Source organism: Canis lupus, chromosome 9, assembly GCF_048164855.1.
Source record: "Canis lupus baileyi chromosome 9, mCanLup2.hap1, whole genome shotgun sequence".
Classification (NCBI taxonomy): domain Eukaryota; kingdom Metazoa; phylum Chordata; class Mammalia; order Carnivora; family Canidae; genus Canis; species Canis lupus.
The window spans coordinates 29,640,875-29,658,993 of NC_132846.1; the positions used below are offsets into that span (position 1 = coordinate 29,640,875).

At 40.0% G+C, this 18,119-nt stretch overlaps 1 protein-coding gene across 3 annotated transcripts in view; it reads left to right on the forward strand.

Annotated features, from left to right (window-relative positions):
• Positions 1–18,119, forward strand: part of GNG2 (G protein subunit gamma 2) — a 113,757-nt gene that overhangs the window by 71,811 nt on the left and 23,827 nt on the right. For all 3 annotated transcript variants that reach the window (XM_072838552.1, XM_072838551.1, XM_072838553.1), the window contains exon 3: positions 15,219–15,334. In XM_072838552.1, coding sequence (XP_072694653.1) covers positions 15,248–15,334 — 87 coding nt within the window. In that variant the 5' untranslated portion in view covers positions 15,219–15,247. The remainder of the gene's footprint in view (positions 1–15,218; positions 15,335–18,119) is intronic.

The following is an 18,119-nucleotide window of genomic DNA, read 5'->3' on the forward strand; positions in this document are numbered from 1 at the left end:
TAATCAATAGAAGCAAACCTCCTTCTGGGAAATGACTCTTTTGACAAGACATTAGGCACCTCATTCATTCTATAAATAGTTACTGAAAGCCTACCATGAACCAGACCCTGTTTTAGGCACTAGTAATTCAGCAGTGATCAAAACAGACTAATTTGCTATGCTCATGGAGCTTATATTTTAGTAAGCTATACTAAATAAATGCAGGCAATACAGGCAATAAAAATAAAAATAAATAAAGATAAAATATGTCAGGTGGTTCCAAGTACCAAAAAAGAACATAGAGTTGGGTAAGGAGCATAAGCATTATAAGAAGAGGAGGTACATTTTTAGAAAGGGGAAGCCAGGGAAAGGCTCTGATAAGTTGATGTTTGAACAGACACCTGAATAAATATAGTGAGGGGGAATATAAGAAGTACATTCCAAACAGGGGCATCAGGAGATGCAAAGGCACTGGACAGGCATATGCCTGCCATGTTCAAACAACAGCAAGGAAACACTATTGCTCTATTAGAGTGAACAAGACACTGGTGGAAGATGAAATTAGAGAGATACCTATGGACTTTATCATTCAGCTCTTGCAGACCATGTAAAAGCCTGAGCTTTTACTCTGAGTGAGGTGGGAAGCCATTAGAGAGTTATAAACAGAGGACTGACATCATTCTGACATACACTTTATTAATGCACCCTCTAGTTGCTATATGAAGAACACACTGAAAGGGGAAAGGGCAAAATCAGGGAAGACAGGGTGATATTGAAATGTTCAAGCAGGAAATAAAAGTGGTAAAGTTCAGACTATTATCAGTGGAAGGAAGGAGAAGGGGTTGGATTCTGGGTATATTTTGAAGGAAGTATTCAGAAAGTTGCTGGGAGATTGGAGATGAGTTATGAGACAAAGAAGCAAGAATGTCCTCAAGTTTTTAATCTGAGCACCCAGAATAATGGAGCTGCCATTGACTGCCATTAGGAAGACTGTAGGAAGAGCAGGTTTAGGGGAGAAAATTAAATATTTGGTTTAGGATATATCGAGTCTGAGATGCCCACTCTTATGGAGAGGTTAAATAGGGAGTTGAGTCTAGAGTCCAAAGGCAAGACTAGTAATGGAGATAGAAGTTTAATAGATGTAAGCCAAGGGCTGGTAATTCAGCCATGGGCCTGAATGAGATCACCTGGTTTGAGGGTAAATATAGAAAAGTGCAAACTCACTGAGATCTGGGGATTGAGAAGATGAATAAAACCAAGAAGGTAGACTGAGAAGGACCTGACAGGAAAGTAAGACAAGAATCAAGAAAATAACAAGTGTTGTAAGGAGGTGGAGAAATTGAAACCCTTGCGCACTTCACTGTTGGTGGGACTATAAAATGATGCAACTATTATGAAAAATGGTATGGGGTTTCCTCAAAAAATTAAAAACAGAACTACCCTATGATCTAGCAATCTTACTTCTGGCTCTATATCTGGCAGAATTGGAAGTAGGATCTTGTCCATCCATGTTCATAGCATCATCATTTCCAAAAGCCAAGGGGGTGGAAACAACCCAGTGTCCTTCAGTGGATAAAGAGATAAATAAAATATGGCATATATATATGTATATGTATACATATTTGATGGAATACTAGCCTTAAAAAAAAAGAAGGAAATCCTGTCACATATTATAGTGTAGATAAAATAAATCAGTTGCAAAAAGACAAGTACTGTGTAATTTCACTTACATGAGGTGTCTGAAGTAGTCAAACTCATAGAAACAGAAAATAAAATTGTGGTTGCCAGGGGCTGGGGACAGGGAAAGGAGATGTTCAGTGGGCATAGAGTTTCAGTTTTGCAAGATGAAAAAGTTCTGGAGATCTGTACAGCAATGAGAATATAGTTAACACTACTGTACTGTACACTTAAAAAGATGGTTAAGATAATAAATTTTATGTGTCTTTTACCACAATTATGAATGAATGAATCAAGCAATCAATCAGTCAAGAAAAAAGCAGCATCCCTGGAGTCAAGTGAAGAAGGTATATAAGGAGAAGGGAGCAGTCCATTGTATTAAATGCCAGAAGGTGGTCATATCTGAATAATGGCCACCAAAGATCTCAGGTCTTAATCCGTGGAAACTTAAATGTAACTTATATGGGTAAAGAGTCCTTGCAGATGTGATTAAGTCCTTAACGTGAAATCTATATCCTAGATTATCTTGGTGAGCTCCAAATCCAATGATAAGTATCCTTACAAGAGAGAGGCAGAGGGAGATGACACATAGAAGAGAAGAAGGCAATGTGACCACAGAGGCAGAGCCCAAGCAATGGTGCCACAAGTCAGGGATCTCAAGCAGCCATGAGAAGCTAGAAGAGGCTAGAAATAGATTCTTCCTTCCAGAGTCTAGGAGGGATCATGGCCCTGCTGGCACCTTGATCTCCCCTCAATGGAACTGATTTTGAATTGCTATCTTCCAGAACTGTGAAAAAATAAATTGTTGTTTTAAGCCGTCGAGTTTGTGGTAGTTGGTTTCACAGCCACAGTTCTTTCTGGACTGAGACAGAGATCAAGTAAGGTGAGGACTGAGAAGTGGTCATTGGATTTGGAAAACTCCCCACAGGGAGCCTGCTTCTCCCTCTGCCTATGTCTGTACTCTCTCTATGTTTCTCTCATGAATAAACAAATAAAAGCTTAAAAAAAATTTGAGCCTTAATAATGCTTCTGATATTAGACATACTTAGGAACCAGTCCCTGGTTCTCACACTAGGTTATAGATATGTTTTGAAGGCAGTTCATTTTATCACTCTGGCCTTTAAATTTTGTTGTTGTGAAGTAAGATCTTGTTTCAGTGAGTTTCAAATGCCTCGTATTTAGCCTTTCTTTATGGGTTAGTGGCATATATTTGCACAGGAGCCATCTTGGAGCCATTTTTTTAACTTGCTCATTCCTAGAAAAATCCTCACCCCTCACCTTGGAGAGGCCTTCCTGCCATGAGCCCCGGGGGAATACCAAAACAGAACCAAACTTGTTAAATAAAACACAGTGCCACCGCAGGCTCCATACATTCAGATATTTTTGAAACCTGTATCACAAGTGATTAAAGTGCATTAAATCAGTGATTATAAAAAATATTTGTTTTGGATAAATGGTCCTGCAAGATAACTTCTGGGTCCTGCTAAGCTCTGAGATTTCATACTCCGTGTCTAGGAAGGTCAGTCAGTTTCACAGCCTCTGCTTTCTTGGAACTGTTCTTGGTACCTGGGGACTGATCTCTCAGGTGTGCCTTCTGTGAGGCCAGACTAAGAAAGGAGGAAAGAGAGCAGACAAAATGGTTAAGAAGATCCTGAAAATAGTATGTGCAGTTTTGAGGTGGTTTCAAGACTACACATATACAGTTATCAAACCCCTTCATTGGCATGCTAAAAACAGGTGAGTTTTAATGTATATGAATTATATCCTGATAAACCTGCCTTTTAAAAAAAGTATCTGGGGCAGCCCCGGTGGCTCAGTGGTTTAGCGCCGCCTTCAGCCCAGGGCATGATCCTGGAGACCTGGGATCGAGTCCCGTGCCAGGCTCGGAGCCTGCTTCTCCCTCTGCATGTGTCTCTGCCCCGCCCCATGTCTCTCATGAATAAGTAAATAAAATCTTTAAAAAAAAAAAAAAAGTATCTGTAAGATAGTCTCCTGGTCCCCAGGTCAACATTTCAGACAAAATCCCTTTACCTTTTGAAGATGGCAAGTAAACAGCTGTGCTGTGGAGAAGGGTCCCTTTCTTGCTTCTTGGTTCTCCTCCCCTCCAATCAAGGGTACTTGCAGGGTAATCAGCGTGGGCAAGAATTGTCTGTGTCCTTACTTAGTGATAACGTAAAAGAAAGGGTTACCTGGGTAACTCAGTGGTTGAGCGTCTGCCTTTGGCTCAGGTTGTGATCCTGAGGTCCTGGGTTCTAGTCCCACATCAGGCTCCTTGTGGGGCACCTGCTTCTCCCTCTGCCTATGTTTCTGCCTCTGTCTCTGCCTCTGCCTCTGTGCCTCTCATGAATAAATAATATCAGAAAGGAAGGAAGGAAGGAAGGAAGGAAGGAAGGAAGGAAGGAAGGAAGGAAGAAAGAAAGAAAGAAAGAAAGAAAGAAAGAAAGAAAGAAAGAAAGAAAGAAAGAAAGAGAGTTACCTATCCGTTCGTCTTTAACTTCTTACATTTTTTCTCTACTCAGTCCTTATAATCAAAGGATATTGTCAGGGCAATTTATTTTATGCACTTAGAGCAGTCGTTGTACAAACAATATTGTTTAGAAGAATAAAAAATGGCTCTGGACTCCATGTCAGAGATGTTTAATAGATTTAAAAGAGGATATAAAATGTGACAGTTGAGTAATGGGGAAACATTAAAATAACTTCATTCTCTTACGGATGTCGGGAGCGGAGGAGAGGGATGGATAAATCTTACAGTGTGCACAATGCGAAAACATCTCAGAAGATCAGCATTGATGCAAGGCCCAGAAAATGATTATGTATATTAGTTAATATTATCTTCTAAATATGATACTACAGACCCCCAAAAATAAGCATTCCAAGTTGAGGAAAGGCACTTGAGAAATGACTCTCAAGGTTCCATTTGGTTGTCTCTTGATGGTAGATTGTAGGGAGTTTTTTGCTTTCTGAATCTCTGTGTTTTTCAGTTTCTCAATAATGGGTGTGTATTTTTAAAAATATTTAAATAGTTTTAAAGTTAAAAAATTTTTAATATTCATTTTTAATATTTTAACAATATTTTTAAAAAGTCAGTTTGAGACAAATGTGCTCCTTGCTGTCCCTGACACTAAACTAATAAAAAGGAGCCAAGTCCTCTGTGCTGCCGTTTCCAGGGCTGTGGCCTCACACTGGGTTTCTGCCTGAGTCAGTGGCCACCGAGGGGTGGAGGTGGGGGATGTGAGGCCAACGCTACAAAGGAGCTTTCAGCATCAGATTTACCCTTTCAAACAGTGTGTTTGTGTAACTTTGCAACTGGGGAAAATTATAGGTGATTTATATGTTGCCAAGAACAACCCAGATTGCATGTGGTTACCTGAGGATCTGTCCCTTTCTTGGCCGTAGCCAAGAAATGGTGAGAGGGAAGAAGACACGAGTCCAAGGTTATCTTTTGCCCCAACTATGTGAGGACACTTAAAGATCTGATGAGATAATAGTCTGAGAGGTGTCCTTTCTGGGAATATGCTTTATAAGCCCATTTGCTACCAAACAAAAGCTGCCATTAGCAGCCCATCTTGAGGATCAATGTTTGGTGGGGCTGCAATGAGGAGCATGGATGATTCTGTGCTCCAGGTCCCCATCTTCACAAGTAGCAAACATTTACTGATGCATCTAATATCCATAAGGCTGGGTGCTGGGGGTGCCAGCTGGGGGACTTTCATTTATTTAACAAATGTTTATTGAGCATCTACTGTGAACAGAATTTGCTCTTAGTTTACATTTGGAAGAGGAGAAAGATGGATGCTATAAAACTTAATTCAGTAGCTTCAGATTATTATAATGCATTGGGAAAAAAAATAAACAGGGTGCTATGCTGGAAGAATGACAGGCTAGATGGGGCACTTCATTAGATAGTGTCATCAGGAGACCTGGCATTTGAACACAGGCTCAAAGAAAGCAGCAGCCATGGAAAGTACCAGCCAGAGCAATACAGCTCGGCAGACAGGGGAAATAGCAAGTACAAGGGTCCTGAGGTGAAACCTGGCTTGGCCTGTTCAATCAGTGAAGACAGACAAACAGGGCAACTTTGGAGATAGAAAGGTAGGTTTAATAAATATTTATGGGAGAAAGTCTGCACAAAATACTAATAATTAATTATAGCACTCAGCATACAATTTTTAAAAAGGCCAGGGAAATGGCTTGGTTTCTACTATCATAGGCTCCTGGGTTGGTGTGAGTTTGAGGGAGTGAGGAGGTCACTGTGGTAGGTAGTTGCTAAGAAGGGTTCTCCGAGGAAGAGAGGCTAGGTCCTGGCTGCAAGATATAGGTGCATGTGAGGGAATACGTGGTATGATGAAATCATGGCTGCCTTGGGCATCTGCTGTATTGGGAGAACAGAGAACAGGCTTTTTTTGGCTAGAAGTTAGAGCTAATGATGTGCGGCAGAGGCAGGCACTGTAGATTTTGATGGAAAAGCTGCTATGTGTGCTCAGACACTCTGCTGGCCATTACATACAGGAAATAGACCCGAGGAGGAAACAGGAGACAATTAGCCTCAGGTGGTTGGCTTGCAAGTTTATTCTGTGCACACAGGAAACCCTTACAAATGCTATAGGTGGACGTGAACCTTTCCCTCCAGAAGATACCAGTGAAAGAGCAGCGCCTTCTTAGAATTATTGAAGGAGCCTGTAGGGTTCTCACATCCACTTAGTGGCTGGTTTCCGTAGAAACTTTCTAACACATGCACATGCTTCTGAGTCACACACATTAAACATTTAATAAATCCTTGATCATGAATTTTAAATCACAATTGATTTTCAAATAATTATTGCCTCCTTAAGAAGCCATCAGTGCAAATTAGAAATTTCAAAATTGGATGTGATTTACCCACTTTCCTCCCCATAAGTTCCCAGTTAATAGAGGCACAGTTGGTCATAATCCTAGACTTTTCCCTTTGTCTTTCATAGTCTCTGATTCCTTTTCCATGTTCCTTGTGAGGACTGGGGATCATGTATGTAATACTTCTAGGTTACAGGGCTCAGTAGTTGCTCAATAAATGGTGGTGGTCATTTCCTGTTCGAGCCTGTTCCTTCTATAGCACTCCGTACTTTATAATGTGTTGTCACAAACATTAGGCACACTTGTGCGATCCTGCAACCCAGCTGAGCTACTGAGGCCCAGAAAGATTAAATGATTTTCCCACTTAACAAACAGCTAGGAATATCAGAATGGACAGGATTCAGGTCTAGTGTCTTCTAGTGCCTAGTACCTGTTTTTCTACTCTTGTACCACCTGTCAGTTACATTACAGAGAATATTCCTAGACAATACGGTGATAACAGACTTGAATGGATGGGGTCCAGTTATTACTGGGGGAACTGCATTGAGGATCTTGACCAAAGGACTTTGAGTGTTACCATTTTGGGAGCCTAAGGTCTATTTGAGCAGAGGCAAGGTAACTCAGGCAGCCTAGTCTCTCTGAACTCCAGGGGTTGCCTAAGGTCTGAGATCCACTGAGGATTTAGAATTGAAGCAGTGTTTTGTTTTGTTTTTTTAGAGAAATTAATTAACCAATAAATAATTTCCTACAAAGAGGCAGAAGGCCACTGCCTGTCAGATATCCCTTGCCTGCTGTTGTAGAGCATTAGACATCAGTAGGTTAACAGAGCCATTTCTATGGAAACAAGCTCGTTATTTCTCTTTTGTTGGAACCCTACTGGTTCATGGTAGAGGCTTCCTTTTTTTTTTCCCTAAAGAAAACCCAACATATACCATACAAAATATGAGTCTTTTTGCCTCTGAGTGAACAAAGCCCATCTAACATTTAAGAATGCCAGCTCCCATTTGTGGATATAGCCATTTGCATTATCCAAGGCTCAGGTAAAAACTAAAACTCACATGTAATTTTTAAGTTGCAACATGGTCTATTCATTGCTGTTTCATTTTATAAAATCTGTGAAATTCATGACTTTAAGCCAGCATTTTTCAAGGACTGTGTTTTTGTCAAAGTCATTAAAAGCAGCTAACCAGTGATGCTCTTTCCAAGCAGAAGGCTACATCTCACAGAGATGTTGTTTCAAAAACAGCAGTTTACTGGAAAGCAGAGCGCTGTCATTTCAAATAATGGTTTCTGGCACCCAAGTAAGTCAGGGAAGCTGTGTTGTGTCTTACTCTCCACCTACACAGCATCAACGGCTCCCATGCTGAGTAGAGCGAAATTAGATGCAATGTTGTCTTTCTCCCATTTGGTAAGTGGCAACGTCCCAACAAAACCACATGGAAATAGTCCAGAGTAGAGTTTAAGTTGATATGTTGCTCCCTTGGTTCATGTTCTTCCCCATTGGCCCTGTAGCATTTTTGTTTGGTACAACTTCTGTACCACATCTCATTCTCATTAGCTCTCTCTGTAACTACAAAGACTGTAAAAATTTCTATTATGTTTGTGAAATGGCCAAACATATACCACAGTCCCCAGATTAGGATCAGTCTGTAGCATCTAAAAATGTGAATTGAGAAGGGCTGAAAGAACATCTTTCCCTGGTGGGGGCTTGCTTTAGAAACACCCCTCTCTCTAACGTTCTGACTGAATCCATGCCTTTGTTTCCTCCAGCTAGGGATGCAGTGCTTACTTCCCCGGAGATGTAAGGATCAAACAGGAACTTGGCCCAGGGCCTGTCACGAGGCAAGCCCTTGGTTTATAAGCTAATACTCATTTTTAGTATGAGTTCCTGGTCCTCTGGTAAAAGAACAGAGCTTTTGGCCTGTAAAATCAAATTCCCGGAAATGAGAAGCACTGAAACATGGGGAGGGGAGAGAGGAAGTGGGGGAAGGTACTTAGAAGATTACTGTTTTGTTTTATTTACAAAGCCATCCTTAGCCAGCACTGTGGGGTCTAGCTCTCTACATTCTGGGTGCTCATGAACAACCTGGGTCTTCACAGGGGAAGTTATCTTTCTGTGCCTTTTCTCCCTCCCCCAGGCTCTCCTCCCCTATTCAGATACCAACTAGCATCCTCTGGTGTCCGGTATCATTTCATACCTTCTATCCCCATGCCAAAGTCTGTGCGGACATACTTTATTCTACCCGCTCCCTGACACCCCCCTTCCCATTCTCATCTTTTTCATTTGCCACCTCCAACCTCCACACTGCTGCTCAAAAATGAGCAAAGGCAAGTGAGGAAACCAGGACATTATGACACCCAGAAGATATCTTTGTGTCAGCTCCAGTTGTTGAAACACATGATTGGGAAAGAGTGAACATGTGAGGTGGATTCCAGCCCTGACACCCTGGGGCTTGAAAGTGTTGAGGGGGAAGTAAGAAGTTTCACAAATAAATCCTCTATTGATTTAAAATATTCCTAGTGGTGGGATAACCAAAAAGAAATTAGTGTTTGCTGATTAGTAGAGACTGAGATGTGCTATTTGGGGGTTTTCAGATCAAAGTAGCCAACTGGTAATAGGAAGAGATCTCTCACAGAAAAAGTACCCTGAAACCTGGCAGGCTGTTTCTACAATTATTGTTTTATTCACATTGCAGCAACAACTCAGAAATTCACTTGTGTTCTGACTGTGAAAGCCCTTCCCTGGACTCTTTGGATATATACTCTAATCAATTTGATGATGGGGTTCTTACTTGCTACAGAATCATATAGAGTAGGGATCCAAAAAACAAAAACAACAACAAAGAATGAGTTTGGCAAAATGACCAAGCTAAACTTGTGTAGAGGTATGAGCAATTAACAAAGACATGTACCCAGGTGACTAATTATAGGGGCTCTAAAGAACTATAAATTGAAATTGTTAGAAATTGGTCCTCTCATTCAAAAGCAGCTAACAACAACTCACCAATGATATGGCTTACTGACAAATGAGAATAATAAAGATATCAAGTGACTGGGAGACCAGAGACTGTAAACCTCTGATTTGTTTTGTAGACCAGAATTGTTTGTTTTATTGCCCATATCATCCTAACTTGTAAATATATAAAACAAGTAAATCAACCCTCTTTGCACCAACTGCAAATATCGAAACATACAGTGTTTTCTGAGAAACACACAGTGGTAATTAAAATCAAAGACCATAAGAAAGCGTGCCTGAATGCCATGCTTAAAAAGCACCACTAGAACCTGAAAAGAATGGGAGCCTCCACAATTAACCTATACTCTCTAAGGCAAAGATCTCATTATCAAAACATTTATTTATCTTTGTGCCACAGAAATAAAGAGTTGTGTGTTTACTCTCCAGCCTAAATGACAAGAAAATGTATGGTTTCTTAACAGAAAAGTTCCTCCTGAAAGAAATTAAAATACTGGATGTATTTTTAGAAAAAGAAAACTCATCTAATGCTTATTATTCTATAACAAGCCTATATCTCATGTTCAGGGGGAGGGATGCTCTTCTCATCAGTGAAAAGAATAAAATGCCTTCTGTATTATTCTTGGGTTTGGAATTCAGGTGGGATAATTAGGACATTCTCCCAGAGTCCTACCAATCGCTCTCACATAAGCTCTATAATTGTTCTAGGAGCTTTGGTTGTTTGTATTCTTTTTGTTCACTGGCAGATATGACCCAGCATGATCTCATTCCACCAGCACATTGCAAGAGATTGTGCTCTCTTTTAAATAAGCAGGGACTAAATATCCATAAAGCATAATAATGCTAATGAGAATTATGAGCACTTAATACTTATTCATCCCTGGGAAGGTAATAGGGATCCTAAGACATAATATAAAAGCAATTTAGTTGAATCTTTCCTTGTGGAGTTACTTTCTTTGAGCAGATTCCTCATGCATGGATCTATGGCTATTTTTTTTTCCAGTGTCCCTTCTCACTGAGGGACCAGGAGCAGTCCAATTCATTGTTGCCTGGCACTCTACAGGACATTAGAATTTCTGCCTCTGCTCTCTAAGTGCAATACCCCTCAATACTGTCATAACCCAGGTCACTCCCATATATTTCCAAATACTTCAAAGGGTGGCACTTCCTCTCATTGAGAACCATTGTCAGTGAGGCTTAGAGAATAAATTAAATCCCACTTGGAATTTCCAGAGGATTGATTGTTAGAATCTTGAAAAGAGATCTTGGCTGTAGAATTCTGAAAGAATTAATCTGCAGTATTATATTCTCTGATTCAAATTCAGAGATGTGTAACCACCCATTTCAGTACTTGAGAAGGGTGGGCTACTGATTGCTGGGCTGAAGAGTGTGTCACTCCAGCACTACCAGCATTTGATCATTACCCCCAGTTGATTCCCAGACATGTTTTGCGATTCTGGAAGCAAGCTCTGGAATCTAGAATCTCCCCATGACAGCCAGACTCTGACTCTATTTCCCTCTGCCCCACTGATTTCTAGAAGAGTTAGGGTCTACAGCTAGGTGCATCTTTGAGGTGGGCCTCTGGTTCCAGGGCCAGGCTGGGCCCCTGCAAAGGTAAAATATGGTGCATCACAAGGCAATCCAAAAACTAGCTGATGAGGTGAGGGGGGAGTGGTGTATAGAAATTAATCACCCTCTCTTTTTAACTAAAGGTTTTTTTTGGGGGGGGGTGTGTATGTGTGTTAAACCTTTGTGTACGTGATCTTTTCAGCAGAATTTTTTTCTTTTAGCTATTTCAGTGGTTGGTATAGTCAAACCATTTCCTTCCCTCTTAAAATAATATCTGCCCAATCTCTGTCAGATGTAAAGTGAAACAGGAACATTAGCAAAGGATATCTGATATGCATCTATGCTTCTGCTAAGCACCTAACAGGACTCTGTCAACACTTTCTCTTGGCCTGATATGCTCACAAGATGCAACACCCTTTTCTCAACAACATTTCCCATTGCATGCAATTGCTGTCAACTTAGGTAGGAACAAAAGACAAAAGTTTTTGTCTTCCCCGTTGGAAATCTATGATGTAGCACTTATACACCAACAATGAACAATATGGGAAGGATATTAAGGAAACAATTCCATTTGACAATAATGTCAAAAATAATAAAATATATAGGGACTTAGAATTAACTTAGGAACAGAGAGCCCAGAAATAAATCCTCACCTATGTGGTTAAATGACTTTCAATAAGGGTGACAAGACCATTCAATTTGGAAAAGGAAATCCTTTCAACAAGTGGTGCTGGGAAAACTGGATATCCACATGCAAAAGAATGGAGTTGAACCCTTACCCAACACCATTTACAAAAATTAACTCAAAGTACATCAAAGACCTAAACATAAAAGCTAAAACTATGAAACTCTCAGAAGAAAACATAGGGCAGAAACTTCACAGCATTGGATTTGGCAATGATTCCTTGAACATTACACCAGATGAATGGGCAACAAAAGAAAATTGCATTTTATGAAAATTAAAAACTCTTGTGCATCAAAGCGCACTATTAGCAGAGTGTAAAGGCCATTTATGGAATGAGAGAAAATGTCTGCAAACCCCATATATCTGAGAATAGATTAACATACAGAATATGTACAGAACTCCTAAAACTCAACAACAAAAAACTTGGTTCAAAAAAAGGCAAAGTTGGGGGACCTGGATGTCCTGGTCAGTGGAGTGTACAACTCTTGATCTCAGAGTTGTGGATTTGAGACCCACATTGGGTGTAGAGATTACTTAAAAATAATAAAACATTTTTTAAAAAAGGGCAAAGGACTTGAATAGATATTTCTCCAAAGGAGATATGCAGATGGTCAACAAGTATGTGAAAAGATGCTCAATGTCACTAATCATCAGGGAATGTAAATCAAAACCACAATGAGATACCACCTCACATCCATTAAAGTGACTACGACCAAATAAACAACAGAAAAACAAAAATGGAAAATAATGAGTGCTGGGAAGATGAGAAATTGGATTCCTTATGCACTTTTGGTGGGAATGTAAAATGGTATATCTGCTATGGAAATCAGTGTGGCTGTTCTGCAAAAAATTAAAAATAGATTTACCATATGATCCAGCAATTCTACTTCTGGGTATATACCCAAAAGAACTAAAAGTAGGGGCTTGAAGAGATATTTGTCCACCCATGTTCATAGCAGTATTATTCACAGTAGCTAAAACCTGGAAACAATGAAAGTGTCTCTCATCAGATGAATGGATAAGCAAAATGTATATACACGCAGTGGAATATTATTCAGCCTTAAAAAGGAAAGAGATTCTGACACACGCTACAATACAGATGAATCTTGAGGACATTATGCTCATGAAATAAGCCAGTCAAAAAAAGATAAATGCTGTATGATTCCACTTCTACAAGGTTCCCAGAGTAGCCAAAATCATAGAAACAAAAAAGTAGAAGGTGATTTCTAGTGCTGAGGGGAGGAAAGAATGGGACTTAGAGTTATTGGGTACAGAGTTTCAGTTTTATAAGATGAAAAGGGTTCTTAGTGTGTGCATGTGTGTGTCTGTGTGTGTGATGCATTGTCCAAATACCTCAAGCTTAGGAGACAGACTAACTTTTCTTATTTACCATAGATACTTTTTAGGAAAACGCATATTTCTTTGGAACACTGGCTTAGGATTCTATAGTGCTTTCAGTCTTCAGGAGGAGAATTTTGTAGGAAAGCAGCTGGATGTGAAAAAGAAGACAATGCCCAAAGTAATTCTAAAAGTTTAGGGCGTCTGGGTGGCATAGTCAGTTGGGCATTCCACTCTTGGTTTTGGCTCAGGTCATGATCTTAGGGTCCTGGGGTTGAGCCCTGTGTCTGGCTCTGTGCTCGACACGAAGTCTGCTTGAAATGATGGGGTCCCAAATCAGAGTTGTTAAAGTCTCTTTCTGTTTTTTTTGTTCTTACATAAAGATCCCTCCTCTTGTTCTTCAAGGATATGAATACAGTTCAGAGATCTTTGTGGCTTCAGAATCCCTTCAGTCTTCCTTTCCATTTTATTCTCTGATGCCTTTGAAAATAAGTTAAGGGAATAGGTTTTTTTTTTTTTTTTTGAGGGAATAGTTAATTATCTTCCAATTATACTGTAAATGCCGTTGGGGTGGCTGATTTTGCAGTATTCTTTATAAAATAACACTCACTATGAAGGGACCTCTTTGTTTACAGTGTTATATGTAATTTCTTCTATTGCCTCGAAGAACAAGATATTGAGATATAAGAACCAAAAAAGATAATTTCCATATTTATGCTTTTTTTGGTAATTAACAATTTTTTTTTCCTGAATAAGTAACAGTCTTGTATTGAACTTACTGTGGGTTATACCTCCTTCCCTGGGTTTTCTATGTATCTTCTTTCCTTTCTGAGATAGTAGCCTGATTTTTTACTTTATCCCTGGATAAAAATATTCCCCCAAAGCTATAAGTCATGGTTTTATTTAATATGTCTTCAGAACAAGATTCGACTGTTGACTGAAGTAAGGCTTTAATGCCTCTCATTTCTTGGGTCATGCACTCTAGCTAAATTGCTGCTCTCAGACATTGCTTCACTGTGGGGTGCCAGTGACCTCAAAGGGCACATTTACACAGACAGTCCTGAAATAGCATATGACACCTTGACATAGAGCGAGACCTGATCAGAATGTGGAGGAAATGGGCACCAAAAATAAAATAGGGTACTTTCCAAGATGAACAACAAAAATAAATTGAGATGGTGGGTCAAGAAAGAATTAGAAGAGGAATGAAATTGGGATAGAACTTGAAGCAGGTGGAAGAAAGGATGGGGAGGTGATCTGGCAAAGCCAGAGGCAAAGAAACCATCTCATAATTTACGTAAGTATGAATTCCACTCTCTAAACATTTGTGTTCCATTTCCATATTTATAAGAGTAGTAAGTCCATTATACTAAATACAGAATTCTGCTGGTGAACTCATTGATGCAATTAACAATTTAGACATGGCAGTCCTTCCCCCTTTGACATTACAGATGAAGAATTGTGAGTTAAGTAAATAGTTGTGTCTAGCCATATTTCAAATAGAATAGAGAGAAAAGACTATTTTTTTAAATGTTGGATAAACAACACTGAAAAGCCACACATCCTTTGCAGGGTCTCTGCAGTATAATAGACTGAAGTGGTTACAGTTAACTAGAAAGCTGGTATTGGAACACATCAGGAGAACATTGTAAACTTGGTGTTTTTAGTCCTAAAGGATTATATAATTTACCATTCCTTTCTGCTTGCCTTTCATTCTTCATCCTCTGAGGGCACTTAAACAAAGTATCTGACAATAGTAGTACCTGAAAAATAGCAACAGTAATAATGCATCCTGCCACCCTTCCCATTTCAAACTCATTTCACAAATTAAGATAGTTTTAATGACTTGCTTTCTTAATTCAGCAGCATGTCTTTTTCTAACTGATGCTTCATTGTTTTTCCCTGAAGAAGGGATGGAAGTACAGAGGTGTGTGTGTGTGTGTGTGTGTGTGTGTTGGGGCTGTGCGTGGGGTGTTTGGAAAACCACACCTCATCTCCTGGTCTGCTGTAATCAGGCTTGGTCCTGGATTGGTGATGTAGAGAGCTGGGAGAGCCAGGCCTGACCACAGCCACTCTTTTAAATTTCCCCCATCATGATGAACCTGCTCTTTTGGCAGCTCCTGAATTCCCTGATGCATTCTTTCTTCCTGTTTTCTTTCCTAGTGTATCCGAAAAACCCACCCAGCATTCCAATGGCCAGCAACAACACCGCCAGCATAGCACAAGCCAGGAAGCTGGTAGAACAGCTGAAGATGGAAGCCAACATTGATAGGATAAAGGTGAGGACCACATAACCCACATGGATCTTAGAGCCTTGACTATAAGTAACATGATTTGCAGCCATCTATCACTTGACACCCCTTCTAAAAAGAGTGATAAAAAGCAGTGAGAGCATGAGAGAAACTTAATAATTGGGTAAAAGTTAATTTTCCAATGTGTCTTTGCCTTCTCCAGATTTCTCCAAAATAAAAAAACAGCATAAATTAAAACAGGTTCTCCACATAGAATTCAAAGCAAAACAATAACAGCAAAACAAACAAATGAGAAACAGGCTCTTGGTTGAGTTCTAGCCAAGGAACTTGGAGAACACGCAAAACTTACCAGGTCACCAGCTGACCTCCCTGACTCTGTACTGACTGTTTTTTCATTTGGATTTTAGATTTTCTGTCTTGGTTTAGGTTCTCAGTTAAGTGTCTCTCTGACATGGTTAATCTTTCTAGTCACCACTTCGGGTTGTAATTATCTTCTTTTTAATATCTCATTGGATTTTTTTTTCTTCAAAACACAAAAATCACACATGGTCTCCCTAAGAAGTCAAACAGTGTAGTGGGTTAATGAAAGTATTTTATCAAATGGAACTCAGAAACATATCTCATTTTATTAAAATAAAGCTAGAACATTCTTCTAAATGCCAAATTCTTGTTTATTTATTTATTTTTTTAAAAATATTTTTATTTATTTATTCATAGAGACACAGAGAGAGAGAGAGAGAGAGGCAGAGACACAGGCAGAGGGAGAAACAGGCTCCATGCAGGGAGCCTGACGTGGGATTCAATCCCAGGACTCCAGGATCACGCCCTGGGCTGCAGGCAGCACTAAACCGCTGTGCCACCGGGGCTGCCCCAAAATTCTTTTTTAAAACTAGAACATTTCTCCTATTTTCTCCATGCCAGAGTTAGCAACCTGAACAACCCACCCAACCTTTGGAGTATGCTTCTAGAGCAAAGGTCAATAAACTAAGGCTCATGAGCCAGATCCAGCCCATTGCCTGTTTTTATAAATAAGGTTTTATTAGAACATAGCCATTCATTTACACATTGTCTATGGATACTTTCCCACTATTAACAGCAGAGCAGGGTAGTTACAGGAGAAACCATGTAGCCCATAAAACAAAATATTTCTCTCTGGCCTTTTACAGAAAACTTTGTTGACCCCTGCTCTAGAACAATGATTCTCAGCCCACCTGTATACATTCAGATTACCCCAGAAACTCTGTGGAAAGACCAATTCCAAGACCACCCTCTATACCAATTAAATTAGAATCTCTTGGGGTATGATTCAGGCATCAGGCTTAGTTTGTTTGTTTGTTTGTTTGTTTATTTATTTATTTATTTTTGCATTTTGTTTTTAATTATAAGTTAGTTTCAATGTATAGCCAAGGTTAAGAACCTAGGGAAGGGGTCCCTGAGTGGCTCAATGAGTTAACTGTCTGTCTTTGGCTCAGGTCATAATCCCAAGACCCTGGAATCAATTCCTGCATCAGGCCCTCTGCTCAGCAGGAAATCTGCTTCTCCCTCTTGCCTTCCCCCCTACTCACACTTTCTCTCTCTCTCTCTCAAATAAATAAATGAAATCTTAAAATAAAATCAGGTGTAGGCTTTACACCTGATGTAAGGCTTGAATTCATGATCCTGAAATCACGAGTCATATACTCTACTAAATGAGTCAGCCAGTCACCCAGGGTTTGCTCCTTCTAACTCCCATCAGCTATCGTTTAGAAAGTGAAGAGAAAGATGATCTTCCTTCAGAAATAAGCTGAGTAAATAACCATGGGCATCTGTCCTAATCTTCTTTTTTGAGTTCTGATAATGGGGCCATATAAACAGCTTCTCTTCTCTCAGCAGCTCTAACTCTTATTATTCATGAATGAGATAAGTGAGAGGTCCTCACTATCTGCCTTGCTCCTTTACCACCTTTCTCTTTTCCCTTTGCCTCTTCTTTTTCATTCCCTTGCTGAAAAAAGTACAGTGTGGAAGGTGGGCACAGAATGTGCTGCAGGAAGTAAGGTGGCTCAAGGACCATGGCATCCAAAAGTATCATTTAGTCCTTCCTTGGGAATGGTGGGGAGAGAGGAGTCTTTTGCCCATGGACCTTCTGGAAAATGTCACTTTGCCTTTTAGGGTGGCCCAACTAAGATAAAAGTAGTTGTGAAGCATCATTGTGGTTGGCTTTTTCTGTTACTCCTCAGCATCCTCAGATTTATCTCCTGAAGGAGGAGGTGATGGTATTAGAGGTGATGAAAAGCTGGCAGTGGGAGAAAGAGGACAGAAATAGGTCTGTTCAGCCATAAGTCAGACCTCCTTCATCCCTCACTCGAATTACTGACTGCAGGGGCTCCTAGTTGATCCCTGAAATCCCATCTCAGCCCTGTTTCCACGCCTGCCATCAATTACCCTCCACATTGCTGCCAAAGACCATTTTCTCTAAGAAAATCGTATTACATTCCTCTCCTACAGAAAATCTTTTTGTGCTTCCCATCACCTGTAAAATAAAATTCAAACTCTTTAGCAGAGTATGCAAGTTCCTTCTGGCCTCTGCTCTTCTCAGCTTCATCCCCTCTTTTTGCCCACCTGCCTTACTGAGCCACTTCTGGTGCTCTTGATGGAAATTTCAAATGCCTGGAACATTCACTCTCCTTTCTATCCTTTATTAACTCTGGCAACTCCGTGAAGACTCAGACCAGTCATGACATCCTTTGTGAAGGTTTCCCAGACCCTCATCTCATCATAAGATTGGAATTTTACTGATTTTCAGTTGTTCTTTTATTCTTTTGTCTAATAAATA